The sequence below is a fragment of the Ornithodoros turicata genome, chromosome 1, assembly GCF_037126465.1.
Source record: "Ornithodoros turicata isolate Travis chromosome 1, ASM3712646v1, whole genome shotgun sequence".
NCBI classification, from domain to species: domain Eukaryota; kingdom Metazoa; phylum Arthropoda; class Arachnida; order Ixodida; family Argasidae; genus Ornithodoros; species Ornithodoros turicata.
This window is the reverse complement of record NC_088201.1, coordinates 79,481,897-79,503,460: the sequence shown is the minus strand read 5'-3', so window position 1 is coordinate 79,503,460 and position 21,564 is coordinate 79,481,897. Positions and strand designations below refer to the sequence as shown.

The window sequence follows — 21,564 nt, the reverse complement described above, 5'->3', positions numbered from 1 at the left end:
GTGCAGACTGCATATTAGAAGGTTTGTATCAGGTCTGGTATAATGACGTCGAATTAAAGCCAGCCTCTTGCTTCTTCCTGGTTCATTCGGCGAAACCTTCTGCAAGCGACAGTCAGGCTATGCCTTTCTCATTCACGCAACCCCGAACTCCGCGCTGCATCACGGTGAGCTGTACGGCCACACACTTAGCTGAGACGGACATCACACAGATCAAACAGACTTTGCCGTGACTAGGAATTGGCAACTACAACGGAGACAGACGCACCACAGCAAACGCCTCGGAATTATTCTCGCTAATGGCGGATCACATGACTAACACGTACGTCGCTCCCCAGTTGGAGGCGTGCAGCGAAGACTTGCACAGAAGCCACGGAAATTACACTAGTGATCGTAAGAGTATTTCGCCGGGCAGCATGCATGCTTTGTTTTTGAGAAAACGTGATATATTGAACAGCAGTCAAACAAGAACAGCTCGCCATGCTCGTACAAGACTAGCAGAAGATTTTTTTTCTACCAACCAATGAGGGGGCTTTCTCTGACAGACGTTACCCTAGAGGGATGTGGCCTACAGTTCGAGCGCTCGAACCTCTCGCCGCGGCAGCGATTTTGTAAATGAAATTGCGCCGCAGTGAAAAAACCTTGGGGAGAAATATTTTATGGGAATTCTTTTGATACACTGCTTTACAAGATGGCAGCAGTTTTTGTCCATGTTGGATACCACTTTAATGCTCCTTGAAAGACGGTTACGTGCACCATGTGCTGCAACAGTAAGTACGCAATATAACTAATACAATATCGTTGATTCGTATCAACATGTCTTCTTACCTTCGCCAGCTCAGTCTCTAGTTCCACTATGTCATCCGCAAAGGCTCGAAGCTTCTGGTGACTGATACCACCACTTGTTACCAGTTTGGTGATACCCATTATGTACTCCTTGTATGCCGCGATTATCTGACGGTTGACCTCCTCAGTCTGGTTAAGAAACTGGTTTCTGCCGACTACGCCAAAAGTCAGTTGGTCCATCTAGGAACGTACCAGATAAACGTCAATGAAAACAAAAACCATGTACTGAACCGTGTGCGCTGGGAACATGTTAGGTCAGGTCAACTGCATAGCGATAGTGGGGATATGTTAGCTTCTACAGCAGAAGAACAGGCTACTGCAAATCACCCGTCTACGCAGAGAAGCAAAGCTAGAGCTAGAGAAATGGGCGACCACCCAGCTCACACCAGACAACACATTCCCAGTGTTGCCTGGTTGATCGACAGTTGCGACGGTTGCGACAAGGTCATAACGGGGGGAGAAAATGTCACAGAGTGTAACTTACACTCAAGGAAATGTACGAATCCCAGAAGCAAAATTTACTGACGCACACTGAAGGATCGTTAAAACGGGCCGCAAAAACTGTAGGAACCAGGGCATTTTGAAAAAGAAACCAACGGGCAACTACTCAACATTTTCGTCGTCAAGTGGAATATCAAGACACTAATCACAATAATAGGTGAATGGCTTCGACCCGCCTTCGGGTTCATTAGATATACGCAAGGGGTTCAGTGGCACGTTTCTCGTTACTACTTTTGTGATTTCTTTATATTTTTTTTATTTTTATTTTTTTGCATTCTGGCCAATTGGTTCACTATTTTGTTATGGCGTGTGTATGCGCATGGAATTTAAAAGTGATATCTCTGTGGCTAATTTTGGACCCACCAATTTCGGAATCCCATTCGAAAAACGATGTGTAGTTGCGATAGGCTTCTGTGACTTCTACATTTCCTCCAGTTCACGTCACGCTCTGTGGGTTTTCTGCCTGATGTATGGCCTTTCCCTGTCATATTCCCCGTTGACCTGAACTGGAATAAGTTCAGATTGGTACAAGTTGAGCGCGGTATGAGTGGAGTGTGATGTGTGTTTGCTTGGTATGCGTTGTTCTTGTATGAGTTGTCGTGGTACGAGCTGGAGAAATGTCCAGCTCGAATAAACCTACTCACCTGTAGCGTGAACGTCGTAGGTTCTTTTAAATCTTGAGCAACGCCCACGCTGAATATAGGACTTAGTCCCAGTTTCACGAAAATATTTCGAAAGGTATCTTGCCACTTAGGAACCCTTACACTTGGCGAGAAAACAGGCCACACCGCGAGGCCCACCCCGGACATGAGACCTTGTAGGGCTTCAAAACTTTCGCCTTGCGGTACATCTGCAATAGAACAGTAATGCACGTATGCCGGGAATGGACGGGAAGGCCCGTGGAAGAGATAGCGTTTCGTAGCAAGGTACAACAGAATAAACATGCTGTTAGGGTGTCATGGAAATGCGTACAGTACGCTACATAACTCGATGTGAGAGCGTACTACGTACGTACGGAGAAGCATCCCTGCAGGAAAGACGACTGTTACGATTACGATTACCACTGCGAAAACTATATACTATGTTGCGATGCAAGCAATGTCTGATTTCTCATTCGATATGTAATTATATGTACAAGTCTGACTGGAACTGCGTAACCATTACACACACAGAGAAAAAAATGATTCATAGGACATTAAAATTACTTAAAAAAAAGTAGTAGTATATCAAAAAGACATTCACGAAAAATTTGCCCCTTATAGCAACAAATGCGGGCCTTGTAGGATTATTACTAGTGACGGACTGCAATTTGCAGCGCCATACAGTTCGTGTACAAATTATGAACCTGGAACATTGATTGTACATCGAAATTCCATACGAACCTGGATTCAGGCAGGACCTATACGCATTAAATATCTTTTCTCTTAAGGGTGCCGCCTCTGGTCGCTCAAACATCGCCGTTGTATTGCCCAGTATATCTAAAAAGATGTGATAGTTTCATCATGTTTCAGACAAACCAACACGCTCTGCATTTTCTTGCACGATAGTTCAGAGATCACACAACTTTGTGCATTTCTGGATATTGCTGACGTTAGCGCCTCGTTCTATATGTTTCTTTTTATTGTTTTTTTTTTCTTTTCACAGAGACAACAGCATTTTTCTATTGTCCCGAATGTATTAATAATATTAGTTCGTGGCTTTACGTCGCGGAACAACTGTGATCACGGGCGACGCCACAGCGGTCGATCTGACGGTTCTTCAACGTTGCTGCATTTTTCAACACACGGCGCACCTTATGGCCCGCGTCGCGCGTCATAGCAACTTATACCCTGCCACCAAGTTGCTGGCGTTCCCGACCGGGTTGTGACGTTCGACTTTGGGATCAGTAGGCGTACACGCTACCTTAGCCACCAAAGCGGTGACAGCATTAAGCGAATAAAATTTTGAGCAAAACTCTACCATCAAACTTGCACTAATGGCTGGGTGTACCAGTTCTACCAATGATAGGTTTATATAGTGAAATCGCAAATAATTGAAATAATTACACAGATTAATATGGCTTAATATAAAAATACCATTTAATCATGCGCAACAATGGCGGATGAACACAATTATTTAAGGCAAAATTTGAATGAATATATGTTTAACTCAAGTGTTTTGGATGTCGCTCGTGGAAAAGGTGGGGTCGGCACCTTTTCCAAGAGTTATTGGAATTTCATCGATTGCGTTGCCCGGACTTAATCAGCGAAAGCAACCTCAATTTTGAGCTTCCCCGTCTTCCTGTGCATCCCAAGAAGGTGCGCAATGCCGGAGTGCTCTCTCTAGAAACGATTTCTTCAATCATGACGTGAAATTCTGTGAGGAAAATTTTTTATAGTTGATTTCTTAGTTTCGAGATAACGGGGTCTTTCATTTCACAAGGGGAATTTTATGTACTTTGGTGCCCGTTTATCCTTAATCGCCCATTTCTCTTCTGTGTGTGGCCTAGGTAAGAAATAAAGTGCCAGTGTACAACGCCATTGACAACTTCGATCACCACTACCAGCCACTCGCACGCGAACGAGCAGTTATGGTGCAAGCGGCACTAGACCTTGAAGCTGAACTGGCAACCAACAGAAGAGTTAAATCACATCTCTGGCCAGCATTTTCACTCTCCGAAAATTACACGGAGTGTCTACAAAATACACAGTTCCCTTTGCCATCACAATGACCACATTAGTTCAGCAAAAAAATTGTTTTTTCACTGTGAAAGGAATCGATATTGCAAGGCTTCAGTCATTTCGAACACAAACCTTTCAGTTCCATCTGAAGATCTAAGCCGAGCTTCGTAAATATACCGTAGTAGCTTTTATCTTCAGGAATTGGGTTTGCTTTGATCCATTTTTCGCAAACGTAGTCGTAGAAGTCATCGCATGGATCAGTCTTCTCAGACAGAAGGCCTTGGATCAGTTCCGCTGAAAGAAATTAGCCATTTTAGAGACACGCACGAAAATAAAGAGTAATGAAAGAACCACTTGCTAAAAAAAAATTAATCGCAACCTGGTGGTCTACGCTATTACACAAAAACAACATCCAACTCGCTCCAGTATCAGACATTTTTATAATGTCAGTACGGAGTACGGACTAAATCTGATGTGTTCAGAATCCTACTGAACTTATGTCGCCGCAGTTCACGTGGATCAGACTGTATTCTCTGGACATATTTTCTCTCATTGTGATGAGCATAAAATTAATTTATTGTCTGGAGAAGTATCACGTCATAGGCTTTTCCAGCACTTTGAGCCGCGCTCCCGCGCTAAAACTGCCTTGTTCCTTAATTTGTATGGCCGTGACAGCGCTCGCAAACCACCCTTGCGGAAATATGGTTTGCTGTCACAGCAATTAACCTACTCCGCACTGCTAAAGTTGCTGGATTACAACAACAACAGCAATTATATTTTGACGAAGAAGTGGCGAGGTTTTCCACTCTAGGAGTGGAACGCAACCCCTACCCATATCTAGGGGGGACTTGGGAGACTCTTTTCGGCAGTAGTTCGAGTCACGAGGTCCGCCTCTCGGCGAACGTCATATGTCACGTGAGAAAGTCGCTTCTGGCCGCGCGCCGGCCGCTGGGGATTCTACTTGCTGCGGAGAGATGGGGAATATGCACATGAGGACATGTGCTCGTAGGTAAATGTGATTTATGCGTACTACTGCATAGCCTTGCTGGATAGAGATGACATTAGTTTGTGTAAAACCGACAGCGGTTCGCTACACTAAGTGCATTCAGGTGGTTCTTCATCTCGAGCGAAACTGGGAAGTGTCTGAAGTTTCACCGCTACCTCATCTTTCCCCCCGTTTTTTTTTTTTCCATTGCCCTAATAAATATACCCGCTCCCCGCTTCCCCGGGCCAAAGCCATAATACACAGCACTGGCACTGCCCCGGCCAAAATAGGGAAGCCGATCGGCGACAACGCCGGGTATATGGCACTCAAAATAATTCATACGGCAATGAAAGCTTTTGTTCGTTTGTTAAACCAAGCATATCATTCCATATTGCAACAAGAAGAGTAACTCGTTCACTAGTCCTTTCTTCGCAGGTAAGATGGGGGGCGGGATATATTTATTATACGAAAGAAAAAAAAAGGGGGAGGAAAGCAAGATGGAGATGTGTTTGCCGAACGGAAACACAAGTGCCTGCTGCTGAACTACGGAAAAGTTTGCGATCAACAACTACAAATCACAAGGGGACTGTTCTGAACTCCCTGAACTTTCGTCTTCTGCAGCATAATACAATTTAGACTAACTTTGCGACAGGTGTGAGCAAGCAGTTGTGCCTGTGATGTGTGATTCAAATGTGTGCTCAAATCGCTGGAACATAAAATAAAAGAAAATAGCAAAAGAATAGACTGAGAGCAATATACAGGGTGTTACCCTATAAAAGTCTACCCGCGCCGGCATGCCGTGCTCGCCAATTACTCAATGCAGGCGGTACCATGTGTTGCCTACGTATAAAACTCATAAGGACATTCCATCATGGTAAATATCGAAGTGATTGAGCACCGTAACGCGAAGTTATAGCGCAAAACGTGAGGTTCCCGTAGTCAAAACAGCCAAGAAGGCGCCTCTCAGTTAGCAGACGACATCGCTTTTGGGTGTCGTCTGTTTAGTATGCGTCGGCATTTTTCGTTCCTCATGTTGCTTACTTCTGAGCAAAATACCACAGTTACACGAAAATGAAATGAAAACTGCAGTTCCATCCGGCTGGCAGGACACGTTGTCGTGTGGGGAGCAGCATGTCAAGTGCTCTTCTCAACGCCGCCATCTTGTTTGTTTTGACTATGGGAATTGCACGTTTTGAGTTATAACTTCGTGCTGCGGCACTCAATCACTTTGAAATTCACCAAGATTAAATGTCCTTATGAGCTTTGTGTAAAGATCGCACAATGTGTCACCTGCATTGAGTAATTGGCGAATACGGCATGGCGGCACGGGTAGACTTTTATAAGGTAACACCCTGTACATATGATTAATGTATTCCATTCAATCAAACATTTTTTCTGTATATCACGAAATTCCGAGGCATGTGCAACAACAAATAATAAATGATAGAGAAGTTATAATGACATAGGATGTTTACCCCTGGTAGCCAAAGGACCCTACCCTACTTCACACAGGTTGATATGAGAGGAAACACAAAGTTCGTACAAAAGTTCCACATAGCTATGATCATCTATACTATTTTGTGAAGTAAAATAAATGTGAAAATCGCCGTGCATCGAATACATAATGCTGAATTCGAGAAGCCGTAATGGGTAACACGCGTCGGACAGCGGTACACAGGCAACTGCATAAATAATATTTCGCGTTTGGAAGTGCTGACTCGTTCAACGGAACATTTAACGGAATGTTTATCCTGTTCTCAGTCTGACGGGCTGCGTACATATAACCGCTCATAATACTTTTTTAAAAGTTAGAACTCCCAAAAAGCTCGAATAATTTGCCCTACTTGCAAACAGTTCTGCCGCCGGGCACATACCTGCCCATCCCCGTCTTTGGTGTTCCCGCCATTCCAGCTCCATCCCTTGCTCTCTCTTTCCCTCCTCACGTGACATATGACGCACGCATTGAGGCGGAGCCTGTGTGACACGAACTACAGCCGAAAAGAGTCTCCCGGGTCTAATATGAGTGATGATGAGAGATGGTGAGGATGATGTGAGTGGCGATGACGATCCTGATTGTGATGGTGGGAATATCGTGTCGCGTGACTGAATTAAAATTCACCATGCAAGTACGTTCTTCCGAATATGGCGAATGCTCGTGGTTCGCGCAGAAGGTGTTGCACTGGTGTACAATGCAATCTACTTACCTTTCTTCTGGCATTGCGTGGTGTGACACACTTCACGAACTTTTTCAGCTGCAACAATAAGAAAATCATATTTTCTACGAATTCTATGTTAACAGGCATTAAATATCGTGAATACTTGGCGTCGGGCTCTACTGGTCTGGTGGGATACTCTTTCGTCTTAAATTCGCACGGTCCGATGGACCAGCACCGCGTTAAGATTTTCGTGCTGGTTACCGCTCATACCACTGTTACTCAATCACTGTTACCAATCATAAGTTGCTGCTTTTCACATGTAGGAAGGGAGTTGCCTCGGGACAGAAGCCGGTCGCATCTCTACCGGTTCGCTGGATTTCTACCCAACTGCTTTTCACATGGGTCGCTGAGCTGCACTTGTATTTTGCTGTTGAAATCATGGACGAAGTAAACTGTGCAGACAACGACCAGCAAACTAAACCAAACGACTATTCTTCTGTGCCACAATGCGACTCTGCTCGCCAAGGGGCATTAGTTTGTCTTTCCGCGTTTTCTTCTTTCCGCACATGGAATACCGCCTACTTTGATGCATCCTCGGAAGTAATAGATTGAGCGATTCAAAATCAGCAATGGTTGTGTGTGTGTGGCAGAGGTCTTGGAGCAGTACTTTCTACATATCTGATGAACCCTTCCTCTTTTTTTCTGAAGCACACTTCTGTGCAGCTCACTTGACACCAGTGAATGAGTGAGTACCAATCATAAGTTGCTGTTTTTCCCATGGGTCGCAGAGCTGATAACCACTGAACTGCTGTTACCACAGAACTGTAAGTGCGCGCGTTCTATCTACACGGAACGTACTCAGAAAGCTTCTGGTGAGGAGCAGGTCAGAGTGCCGAACTTTGCGAGGTCGACCGCATTCGCCGTGGGCAGCTTTCGTGGTGGAAAACTAGGCTAATTGTGGTAAATTTGAAAATGCAGGACCGGTTATTTAGGAGCGCGAAGGACACAAAGACATTACAAGAGGGGTGGACAACAGCGATTGCACATGGGTGATATCAACAGAAGAAGACAAGTGAACAAAAAAAACAAGATAGGCATATGCAAGAAACAAGCCAACCAATCAATACAGCAACAACGATGAACAAAAGTATGCACGCTACAACAACAAATACACTGATAATGATGAATGGGGAAATTCGCCACCTGGGTTGCACATAGCTTGTTACGAAACCATAGGTTAGTAATGCTTACAATACGTTCGGGCAGCCGGTTACAGTCTCTGTTTGCTGATGAAGAATGCAATGGTGGTGCAAGCGATTGGAGCCAGATGAGGCTATTCTGATCCTCTTAGAATGATCGATTCATTTAGAAATGTAGTTAGCGAGTAGATTATTACGAAAGGAAGCATAATGGTGAACTTTATGTAATGGACATTAATCTGGAGATGCAGCGCCTATCACAGAAGAGGCGCCCGAAGCAGGACAATGTACTGAAAATCGAGTAGTGCAATGGGGATGGACGGTATGCATGTGTCCTATCAATGTTCTCTAGTTTCACGTGTCTGTTCAAGGCCTTCTACCTACCCATCCACCCCCATTGCACTCGACTTTCAGTACATTGTGCTGCTTCGGGGATATTCGCGTTTTGTATGACCTGCAGGCGGCGCACCTAAACTCCAACACGGTGAACGTATGTAGGTTATCGCTTAGTATCGATTTTGAGATTTCTGAACTGCAATGTTGATTCTCGATGCGTTGAAGGCGAACGAGTCTGAAACGCTGCTCATTTCCTTCTGGCTGACGTAACCGAGTTGTCCAAAGAGAAGACTATAGCTGTCGCGTATTATTTGCGAAGTTCCGGTGTGTTTGATCAACCACACTTCGTGAAGGTCAATTTCACGTTTACCGGCTGCGAGGCCGAAATAGCAAGCAGCGAAAGTTCTGCGCTGCAGGAATGTCGGAGAAACGCAAGCACACGACAGCTGTGCTGATTCAGATAAGATCTTCTATAGGCCAACCTCCATGGAGCGAATTTTTTGCAACGAAGTCCGCGCGGCTGACTGCCACGCGCGTTCCGCCGCCAGTTGTTCGCCGGCACCAGCTCCATGGGACGAAAAATCGGCGGACGGAATCGGAAAGTCATGCTCTGATGTCGCTGTTACCAGAGCAGAAAGAGAAAGCTTTGCGAACTCACTAGCTCGAAAAATGCACTCAATGTCACAAATTTTGCGACGAAATCCAACAACCATCTAAAAAGGCGTGTCCAGTAATGTACCGAAAGGTATATTCAATACTGCGAAAGGAAAATGAAAGGAGAAGTAGGAGAGACAGCGAGCAGACGACAGCACCCCATAGGAAGAAGACGACGACGACGACGACTGACGAGAGCGGAGGACCACGTGCAGACGACAAAGCAGCGTAGCTGGCACGAATTTGTAGCAGAAAAGCGCTTCGATTGGCCGGCCTCGTGTTCATACGCAGTTGACGCTTCCGTGGACGCTGGGCGAAAATATCTGGCATGGGTGGATCGCCGGGGGATGCTCACATTTTTGACGCCTCGAGCAGGGCGTCCGACGCTGAGCGAAGTTCGCAGCCTTTTCGCTGTACGTTCGCTCCATGGCGGTTGACCTTAAGTGTGTGGCGCGTGTAAGAATGTAGTTTAGGACTTACAGGGTAATGTTGCGACACCCGTGTGTCACTGGAGAGCATGTTTTGGGGACACCTTAACGGAACGTCGCATTCTTTCTGAATTCTTTCCCAAGCGATTTGACGGGCTGATTCAAATCTACAGTTACAAAACTGACTTGGTATACGTTTTCGCGCTATCCCTTGTGTTTTCTTACACATAATGGCGCTACTCAAGTTTGAAACAACTTGTTCTCTTTCGCCTAGACAAGGTTTTGGTTCTCTTCCTCACGTGAGCTGCATAGAAGTGTGCTTCAGAAAAAAAGAGAAAGGGTTCATCAGATATGTAGAAAGTACTGCTTCAAGACCTCTGCCACACACACACAACCATTGCTGATTTTGAATCGCTCAATCTATTACTTCCGAGGATGCGTCAAAGTAGGCGGTATTCCATGTGCGGAAAGAAGAAAACGCGGAAAGACAAACTAATGCCCCTTGCCGAGCAGAGTCGCATTGTGGCACAGAAGAATAGTCGTTTGGTTTAGTTTGCTGGTCGTTGTCTGCACAGTTTACTTCATCCATGATTTCAACAGCAAAATACAGGTGCAGCTCAGCGACCCATGTGAAAAGCAGCAACTTATCCGCAAGTCAACGCGGGGTCGGTCGTGTGAACCTGGATCGGCTAGTTGAGTGTTTCACCGCTTCGCGGCGTCGCTTTCATGACAACCGCAAATTCAGGCTGGGACGTTTTCAAGCTATACCCGCTAAGATACCGTGAATAATGATGACAAGATGAAACGAACAGCTCAGTTCTGAATGGCTTCGAGGGGGGGATTACATAGTTCTGGTGAGGGCCTCATATGGCACATGTGTATCTACTTTTGACTTTACGAACGCTTCGAATGCTCCCTGACCAATGTAAAGATGAAAATAGATGGGTGCGCTTTACGTCGGTTTCACACTAACGTGACCCTTATCACGTCCGTGAAATGAGCCGGTGTTGGGACCGATTTTTTCTCTCGGTGATCATCCGTGTGCTCCCCGTGTCTTTTTTTTTTTTGTTCACTTCTGACGTGCTCTACTCGGGTTCATGCAGGCCATACACACTATATACCGTATGTTCTCGCGAGTGGCGTGTTCGCGACGATAAATTCCTGAACAATTTATTTATTATAAATTGGGTTGTGCGCGTAAAATACAATGCTCGCTTGTATTGTACGGTGCATGGAGGGTGACCCAGGTTCGTAGTTGATTCGCCCAATGGCTAGATTACAGACAAGTTCATAATGCAAGGACTTTCGGATGATTCGCGTAGCAATACATTGACTGTACACTTGTGGTGTAGGGTCTAAACATGCCTTTGGGAAACGACATACAACGTTTGTAACCTATCGTGGGCCAATGCAACCTCGCAGAACAGTACTAGCCAAGGTAACTTACACTTCGGTCGTTCTTGGTACATTCCTGGAGAAAGTATGACCATGTAAATAATTGAGAAACATACTGTGTTCTCAATGCGTATTGCTCCCATATTTTCCAGGTGCACTTCTCACATTAGTGAACTCTTGAAAACTGCATGAGAAGGCATAGTGAGGAAACAGAGATAACGCAAAACAAAGTAGCAAAAGCATTCAGCCTTTAACTGCACAGTAAACAAGTCATTAGCTAATTAGTATTTTATTGAAACATGGTGAAGTACCCCTCTAGAACACAATACTTACAGGGAATGCTCGCCAGGCGGTCTTACACCAGATAACTTAGCATTAGTTGGTGGTTATAAGGACATTACGCATGCTATCCACTGCTTCATTTTTGACACAGATAACGGTGTACACCAGCTTCGTTTCAAAAGACTTCGAAGCGGTCTCAGAAGTACGCCGCCTTTCATAGGCAAGTATCCTCCAGAAACGAGGACGTTCAGTGTCGGATGGGAAGTACTACAAACACACGCATGAGAGTGCGGATTAGATCAATCTAGTCACAAAGAAGCTTAAATGAGCTGGACATAATGTTGTAAAAATTCATTGAAAAAGTTCGAAAACACCTGTTCTCTTCATTTTCCAACGACTGGGAGATAATCACAGACTTGTCTAGCGTTAATTTGGTTGAAATTGGACTGGTACGTCAGAAAGTGCATCTCCCGCTTTTCCATTTTCTTTACCTCATTTGTCTTTGTGATCACAATATTGTTTCCAACGTACTTATTCTCTCCCCATCCCCGAATGCGTAAATGTAATCTAATAGATTATAAATGCGTATATGAGGGCGCGCGAGGATGTTAGAACATTTCTGCCGTGCAGGTGCAACCGAGCTATGAAGAAATAATGGCGGCAGACCAGACATTGCCAAATATGGTACGCAGCAGAAACATGGTGGAATAGCGAAAGTTTTCCCACTCGTTGTCGAAGCGATGTGGTGTATACAGGGCACAGCCAATCCATCAACTAACTCTATTCCGATACAGTTTTCTACTTTGGTGCAGTGATGTCTGTGGCTATCCGATGCCGTACAGCGGCATTAGTAATTGCGATAGCGTGGCCGCACGCGAGGACGGTGCCGGTAGAACTCGTGTAGAGGGACACCATCTCCTCTACACGTGTAACAGACGTTCACTACCTGTAACGACCAGCGACGTGGACGTCGACACTAAATGCATTTGTCATTACTCAATGCCTCATGGATTATTGTGACAACGCGCATGAATTACGCAAATTAATTTAGCCGCAATACTGCTTTCTGAATGTTCCTTCATAGCACGTCAACCTGCGATTGTCGAAACTCATGCGACGACACGTAAGGACAAGAGGGATAGGAACTATGCGGACCAAGTCGTTACCATTTCTCCATTGACATAGCAAATGCTTGTTAGTTCGGCAAGTTGAGTAACGAAATGGAGTTTATGGGAAAACCTCCCACCTATGGGTTCCAACAAGTCTTCGCCAATGACCCGAAGAAGGAAAAGCATGATCCGGGAAAGCAGAACAACAAGTTTACTTGCCCAACAAGTAGAACACAATAGCAATACCGCCTTCTTTCATGGTCGTTCGGCTCACCCACTTCGGCTTCCTGGTGCCGAAACCGTCCACCGCCTAACCAGCAATCTTCTTCTTCTTCTTCTTCGTCCCACGGAGAATGGCCATTAGCCCCAAGGGTGGTGGTGGTGGTGGTGGTGATAGGGCTTGCCGTTGTCGGCCTCACGTATGTGGGCAACGTCACGACTCACGCCCTGGGGGAATGTGCGTCCTGGGCCGACTTCTAAGGGAACTGTGCCGACATATGTCTGAAAGCGTCTGAGGAAAACCCAGGAAAAACCCCAGACAGCACAGCCGGCACCGGGGTTAGCCCCAAGGGAGATCGGCCAGCGCTATGAGGACGTCCAATCTCTTTTTGTTCTGTTCGAGCTCGCGCTCCAGCCTCCTCGTCTTTCTCTTCCCCCCACAAGTTACATGATCACAAAAAGAGTAATCCAAGGAGAGATTACCCTGCGTGGGTGATGATACCTCTTCCTCAAGAAAGCCGGCAATGCGCAGCAGGCCCTCATTGGTCTCCTCAACCGATTTGTCCAATAGGGGAAGGAGATCGTTTGAGGAGATCAACCAGAGTCCTCATTCCATTGTCGCGCTTCTTGAGAACGGCAGCTTAAATTGCGGTTCCTTTCGCTTACGAATCACGAACGACGCAACCGATGAATTCCAGTTCTTTCTCTTCTTTCTTTCTCTCCAATTCTGAATCTGCTTTGCCCATCGGTGCAAGTGTTCATGCACTCAGCATGATGCGATTTAATGTTTATTTTGCTTATGTGTATACATTTCATGTAAATGTCGAGACGAACAATGCAATAAGAGAGATGTGATCTTTTTGTGGCTTTCCTAAGTAACTAAGTCAAGTAACTGTGTGAAGTAAACGGAATTTACGACTCCTCTTCATTCCATGCCTACGAAACAACCTGACTCTATCAAACTGCTCCATTCGGACACACACTGCACAAACGTCAATTGCTTTTGTATTTCGCTTCACTACTCGGAAAACTCACAACAGCAAACACAGATCGCGAAGACAACAATCACAGATAAAACACTGGAGCCATGTGGATATGAATGAACTTCGAAACTTCTCAACACGCTTGAAAGTAACTGTTGTGAGGCGGGACCACACAAACAGAGAAATACAAGCATCGCGAACAAACGGCCTGTTCCTCCATGTTGTTTTCTCTGCGTGAAACGCTGTGGGGCTTTGGATTCGGCTGCTGCGACTCAGATTGGACCTGGATTGGATCTGTAGCCTACTATAATCCACTACGAGCCAACTGGGTCACCTAATGGCGGCCTACAGTGTTTTACGCTGCGAGTAGGCTGAAACACATGGCAAGACGGCGACTTTGCCCCACCTGGAAGTAACGGCACCTTTCATTCCGCGAGCGCTAGTTCCATCTCAAATCGAACATGCCGGTACATTTCATGTCTTGAACGAACGGGAAAGAAAATGTACGTTGAAGGCATTGGTGAGCTAGGAGAAATAAACGCTTTCGGAATTCTCTGCGCTACCCGATTCGGGAAATAGGAGAAGAGGACAAAACTGCCTCGTAGAAGACGATGTCGTCGCGAGTGAGTTTGAGCGTCCCCTGCAAGGCTATTTCTATCGAATGATATATAATTTGTTGCTCTAGTCTATCAGGAATGTAGGCGATACCTTTTTACGTAGCACCATACCTACGAAAACTGACGAACTTCAGACGCCTTTATCTAAAAAAAACAAAAAAAAAAACACCGAAAACCTGATTGGAAAAATATGATATATCGTAGATCTCTTACACTATACGGAGAAAAAAAAATCGAACTTCGGACTTGATCGGCATGTGCACTGCGAATTTTTGGGTGACGCTATACGCGAAGTGCAATCAAGCGTGTCCCGCGTGTGTCAAAATCCAACTTTCAACTTCTGTCTGCTCATGAAAACTAATTGCTCTCATTTGAAGCCGTTCTGATCGTTTGCGTTCATGACAGTATTATGATCGCTGAATGTAGATTATGGAGCAACCAAATGTGCTCGCATTTTTCACTGGACGTCACACATGCGTTGCAAGTACTGAGCCCGTGAAGAACAGAATGGTTTTGCATGTTTGTAAGATATATATTTGTCCACATGTCCATATGTACTGTACACTTTATGTCAGGAGAGACGCAGTGACTTCTAACGTTCTTTAAAACCTTTCCTTTCCTACCGTTCGCAGAAGTCGTTGTCACCCGTCCCGTCAGCGCGCTCCACTGCTATACTAAGCTGCCATGCGGGAAGGCGGCCTTGCAATGGAAAATTGCGTGTATGCAATTAACAGCGAAACAGAATAAAACTTTTAAGATGTCATCGTATAACACGGAAGAACACCATATAAAGCACCCCTGGAAACATGACAGCCGCTATCAGGATATAAATCTGGTGTATCCTGCCCAAAATGAATTTTAATGCATTGCGCCTATGTGGATTCCGTCAATTTTTGCACAGCGCCCATGTTCAGACTATAATTTTTCGACAAAGAAAATCAAATTTCTGAAGTATCTCCTATTTTAAGTGAGTACGTCCTCCAGGCCACATGCCAACCGCAGCACGACTTGCAAGTATTAACCCAAAATGCACCCAGGACCTTCAAAGATGCGAGAGTCTACTGCCGGTCGGAAGGAGTTCAGAAGGCGAAAGGGCATTCTTTGCGGATTTCCAAAGAGCTCACAGAATAGACAACCTTGCAACATGGAAGTGCTTTATATAACAGTGTTTTACATTTAGTATCGTTTTTATATTAACTGTACAACTTGATGAAATTGTCCATTTGATTCATCAGAGACAGGAGCCGATCCAGACCCGCGTCCTTTTTTTTGGGGGGGGGGGGGGGGAGTTTCATTGTAGAAACGCGTAATTGGGGAGGGGAGAGGAGGAAACTAATGTGTGAACGCTAGATTACACATTAGTTTCCTCCTCTCCCCTCCCCAATTACGCGCTTAGCAGAGTCCATGTCTCTAAGGCGATTTTTTTCAAACGTGGCCTCTCCGGGTGCAACAGGGGAAACAGGTATGCCTTGGCACCATAATTAAAGGGGCTTCGCACGTTTTAAAGGGCTCCATCTGCTGCCGCCTTTTCCGAACTCTTGCGATCGCCTGTGTCACAATCCCAGTATATAACGCTGTATATAACACGCCGTGTCGAGATGTTGTAACATGGCTCATGTCTCTCGATGCCACAAAATACAAGGTCATGACATTTTCACGTTCTTCTACTCATATTTCTCCACCCTACCTACTGATGGCTCTCAACTACCGTGTGCCATACGTACACTTATCTTGACCTGCATATGAAATCGACCACGCATTGGTCTTATCATATTGATAAAATTGTCTCGGAAGACAACAGGACCCTTCGGTATTTTCGTCGCCATCTAGCACTCACTCCATCTCATATTAAGCTTCTATCTTATTGCGCTCCCCTGTTTGGGACCCACATCAGAAATATCTAGTACATGCTCTGGAATCAGTTCAGAAGGGGGCCACACGTTTCACCACTTCCAATTATTCACCAGACTGTAGCGTTTCACAATTAAAACCGGACCTTGGCATTGAACGTTGGCAACTTCTCTCCTGCAGACGAGCATTCACGCTTGTGTCTTTTCCACAAATATATTTCATAACACAAGTACACCCGATCGTTTTTCCCCCCTGCTGACTACATTTCTTCACGCCATGATCATGCCCACAAGATCAAAATTCCACGCTGTCGCACAAATTTCTTCATGCACTCCTTCTTTCCCAAGAAGATTCGCGACTGGCACCACCTGTTGGAATCTGTCTATATGATTCTGCTCGTTGCGAGGCTGCCATTAGTCAACTTTACATAGCATAACGCATTGTATAATGCTTTGTTTTAGGCGGTCACGCCCATACCATTAAAATTCTCTCTCGTGCCTTCTGCCGCTCCAGGCACCGTCATAATTGTTTTTCTTTCCAGTATGATTATTGTCGCCTATCCTTACTTCTGATGGTATTCCTGTCTGTGTTAGTCCTGTTATTACTGCTGTTGCTTATGGCTGGTCTTCCACGATGATGCCAATGCATATACATATATATGTTGTTTACGGACTGTAACGCGAACTGTTCGCCTCAACGGCAAAAAGTGTGAAGTTTTGCCCCTCCGTTATGTACAACCTCAACGGGGGTCCTTAACGTAATTAAATAAAGAAATGAATATAAGGGTATAGCACAAGCCGTTGGTAGTATCTCTTTGGCACTATGATGCAAGTCGTTTGAGTCATTTTAACGGGCTCTGCTGCCACCTTTTCAAAATTTTGCGGTCGCCTCTGTTAGAATCCCAGGAGAAGGGCGCATATCGCAAGATGATGAATGGGGAGTTTCATCGCCAGGGGCGACACTCTACCCCACTGCATCACCACCAGCAGTGGGGTAGAGTATCGCCCCTGGCGATGAAACTCCCCATTCATCATCTTGCGATAAGGTTGTTGTCTTTCGCTTCATCACACAGGGGGCGTCGCACGTTTTAAAGGGCCTTGCTGCTGCCCTTTCCGAATTTTGCGGGTATGTTACAATCCCAGTAGAAAGGTGCTGTGTGCCAGACATGCGGTTTAAAAGACGATAGTCTCGGCACCCATCCCAATGGTACATTCCACACGGAGAGGCCCACATTCGGGGCGCCCATAACATCGGGTCAGAGTGCACCTCCGCTGTCGGGATGGACTCTCACCTCGCTTGGCAGTCGGTTTCCTTCGAGCATCGGAGCCACTCGCTCGTACTCGACATGTAGCCTTATTGATCAGTATTAAATGTGTTAAGTTGCTGTAACCCACTCGGATACACTTCAACTGGCGACGAGGATGGGATACTGGTGACGCAGCGGCAGTACGCGACCACACGTCAGTCACCGCACGTCTGAAAACATCTCATCCGACGATACTGCGTTTCCCTTTGTTCTCCGGAGCGAGGAAGCAAGATGGCTACTTTCGGAACCGCCCCAGCCTTCGACGCAGACGTGGAACCATGGAGTCACTACGTTGAAAGGTTAGAACAGTACTTCGTCGGAAACAAGATTACAGACGGGAATCAGCGCACCGGTATTTTTCTCTCGGTTGTGGGACCGAAAACCTACGGGCTACTTCGGAGTCTCCTGGCCCCGGCCAAGCCGAGCACAAAGACCTTCGTGGAACTAGTAGCAACACTCAGCAGTCACTTCGCCCCGAAGCCGTCTGAAATTGTGGAACGATTCCGTTTCAACTCTCGTGTCCAGCACGAGAACGAAACTGTATCTACATTTATCGCTGAATTGAGAAAACTATCGGAGTTCTGCGAATTCGGAACCACTCTGGATACGATGATACGGGACAGGCTGGTATGTGGTGTCAGGGACATTGGCATACAAAAGCGATTGCTTGCTGAGCGGGAGTTGACCCTGGAGAAGGCTACTACACTTGCGTGCGCCGTAGAAATGGCAACCAAGAATGCCATGGAACTGAGTCAGCCTCCGGACAACTCAGTGAACCGGATCATCAACCGAAAGGGTCGACAACGTCCGGTTAGTCAAGAGCCTAAAGGAATCCTACCAAGACAGGCAAGTCAGAAATTTAAGTGCATACGTTGCGGAAGAAGCGATCACGGAGCACCAGCCTGCCCATTTAAGACTACTGAGTGCCACCGCTGTAAAAAGAAGGGACACCTTGCAAAGATGTGCTTGTCAGACTCACAACAACCAAGACCACGAGCACATGGTCGGACGAATGCTATTTCAACAGAAGGGGCGACCTCAGAGGCAAGCCTTAACCTGCATGGAATCCATAGTGTCGACACCCAGGCAACCCCGCGTCCGTGGATAATCACCACTCGTTGGATGGGCATCCCGGTCGACATGGAAGTTGACACAGGTTCGTCTGTTACGTTGATACCTGCTAGCACGTACAGGAAACATCAAGCCTCCTGGCCAACGTTATTGCCATGCCAACGCAAGTTATCATGCTACATGGGTCAGCTACCAGTGCTAGGCGTTCTGAAAATGCAAGTCACTTACGGACACCGGACGGCAACAGCTTCGCTTTACGTCGTTGACCGTGAGGGCGCAAGCCTATGTGGTCGTGATGTAATTGCAGCGCTGGATCTGCTTACCGTCAACGTGAATGCTGTTAACAGCGAAGGCAAGGTGACCAATCTGAAGCAGGAATTCAAATCCTTGTTTGAGCCAGGCATCGGTCTCATGGTAGGTCCACCTGCTCATCTACATTTGAAGCAAGGCATAACGCCCAAGTTCTGCAAAGCAAGATCTCTTCCGTATGTAATGCGCGACAAAGTGTCTGCGGAACTTGATCGCCTGTCCGAAGCGGGAGTGCTCACACCGGTGACCCATTCCGAATGGGCGACACCTATCGTGCCCGTCATGAAGAAAGATGGCACAGTAAGAATATGCGGCGATTTCAAGGTTACGCTGAACGAAGTCTGTGATGTTGAACAAACTGAGGAAGAACTCGCAAATTCAGAAGCGGTATGTTCTATCCAAATCCTAGAGGAGGGGCCACTGTCAGCAAAGCAGCTAGCCGACTTGACAAGTCAAGATGCTACCTTGTCAGCACTCAGGGATGCCGTACAGCGGGGATGGCCACATAAGCTGCAAGACAAGGCATTGCAACCGTATTGGTCTCGAAGAGATGAGCTCTCGACGGACCACGGTCTGATTATGTGGGGAAGGAGGATAATCATCCCAGCAAAAGCACGCCATGCGATGCTACTGGAACTCCACTCTACACACTCTGGAATGGCAACAATGAAAGCAGTAGCAAGATCACTATTCTGGTGGTCCGGAATAGATGGCGACATCGAAAGCACGGCACGGCACTGTTTGGAATGTCAACAGGCACAGCCAATGCCACCATCAAAGGAACCTCTGTCGTGGCCATCGACAACTACAAGATGGTCACGCGTGCATATTGATTATGCCGGGCCAATCGAGGGAATGATGCTACTCTTCGTAGTAGACAGCTTCTCACGTTGGATTGAAGCAATTCCGGTTAAAAATGCTTCGTCTGAGCAAACGGTAAAGGAACTTCGAAGTGTATTCGCACGTTTTCGAATTCCACACTGCGTAGTGTCAGACAATGGCACGCCATTCACAGGAAAAACATTCCAGGATTTTGTGAAAGCTAATGGGATACGACATATTCGTACAGCCCCATACCACCCGCAGTCAAATGGACTAGCAGAAAGGGCGGTACGCACGGTGAAGGATGCGTTGAAGAAAATGAAGACTGGGGATTTGCGCACAAATGTGGACCGCTGGTTGCAGTCATACCGTCGATCACCAAACACTGTGTCCGGTAAATCGCCCTCGGAAATGCTACTTGGGTACAACATCAGGTCAAGATTGGACCTCATCAGCGTCCAAGAACTGCACAAAGAAGCTATCTCAAAACCTGACCGGGCACGACCAAGCCCAGAAAAAGAATAAAGTTCGGAAACAGGTGTGCTTCGGCCAGGGACGCACGTGTTCGCTCGAAATTATGGGCGAGGACAAAAATGGATTCCGGGAGTGGTACAGAACCAAAAAGGATCCCGGATGGCTGTTGTGAAAACGGCGGTCGGAGACATGACGCGTCACGCCGACCAACTGCGCCGACGACCTGCGTCGCGGATCGCCACAGAAGATGACACCTGGATGTCTGACGTGGAAATTCACAACCCAAGCCTCCTGACTCCAGTTCGTCCACCTAGAAGATCAGGACGATGCAGGAGGTCACCACTACGCTACGGACAACCGGTGACATACTAAAGGGGGAGGAGTGCTGTGTGCCAGACATGCAGTTTAAAAGACGATAGTCTCGGCACCCATCCCAATGGTACATTCCACACGGAGAGGCCCACATTCGGGGCGCCCATAACATCGGGTCAGAGTGCACCTCCGCTGTCGGAATGGACTCTCACCTCGCTTGGCAGTCGGTTTCCTTCGAGCATCGGAGCCACTCGCTCGTACTCGACATGTAGCCTTATTGATCAGTATTAAATGTGTTAAGTTGCTGTAACCCACTCGGATACACTTCAAAAGGCATAGCATAAGCCGTCGCGAATGTGTCGTTGACACAATGATACAAGGGGTTTCGCCCGTTTTAAAGGATGAGTAGTGGCTTGTGATGGTATTCCTTGGACACACCCTGCCTTCATCGGGGTTGCAGAAAGGTTTTTTTTTTTTACTTTTTACAAAGAAGTTGGTAAGTGAGGCAATGTTTTAGAAGCAGGCTGTGGGTAATCTTTGTCGTCAAGGTTATTTATTGCAAGTAGACATGTTACGAAGCATGGCTTCGAGAAAAATCTGTTGATTACCATGCACACTGATATGCAAAATGCTTCATACGGGATGCAAATCTATCGAATATTTTCCTTAGACTTGAGCACCAGTGCCGTTAGGTGTCCGCCGCCGTGTAAGTGTTCACTTCCGGAGATTTGTTGTGCAAGTTTACTTTTGTGCCTCACATCTTGGTAATGTTTTCCCTGCCATTTCCTTGCGGCTCTCTCATGCTGAATTCAAATCGCAGATATCAGGTGTTAGCTTGTCGGGGAATTAGTATCAGTACTGAAGAGCAACGGCAATTTCTTGTTTGTCATTGTTGCTGCGGCTGGCACTGTACTAGTATCAATGTGCGTATAAGCCAAGATAGGGGACAGGGTGTGATAAGATGTCTGCGTGATTTCGAGTGGAACGAACCATTCCGAAAGATTGTACCGTACAACTATATTCCTATCTGTATTACATCGCTGGGCTAGTTT

The 21,564-nt window shown here is 46.3% G+C and overlaps 1 protein-coding gene across 4 annotated transcripts in view; it reads right to left on the bottom strand.

Moving 5' to 3' along the window:
* The window catches only part of LOC135378426 (neprilysin-4-like), a 67,263-nt gene that overhangs the window by 35,749 nt on the left and 9,950 nt on the right, over window positions 1-21,564 (bottom strand). For 2 of the 4 annotated variants that reach the window (XM_064611455.1, XM_064611453.1), the window contains 6 exons: window positions 11,210-11,341; window positions 7,194-7,241; window positions 4,137-4,298; window positions 2,727-2,822; window positions 1,989-2,194; window positions 826-1,023 (listed from right to left, as the gene is read on the bottom strand). In XM_064611455.1, coding sequence (XP_064467525.1) covers window positions 826-1,023; window positions 1,989-2,194; window positions 2,727-2,822; window positions 4,137-4,298; window positions 7,194-7,241; window positions 11,210-11,300 — 801 coding nt within the window. In that variant the 5' untranslated portion in view covers window positions 11,301-11,341. Of the gene's footprint in view, window positions 1-825; window positions 1,024-1,988; window positions 2,195-2,726; window positions 2,823-4,136; window positions 4,299-7,193; window positions 7,242-11,209; window positions 11,342-12,822; window positions 12,916-21,564 lie in introns of those variants that run through there. The other 2 variants (XM_064611454.1, XM_064611456.1) reach the window with 2 other exon arrangements.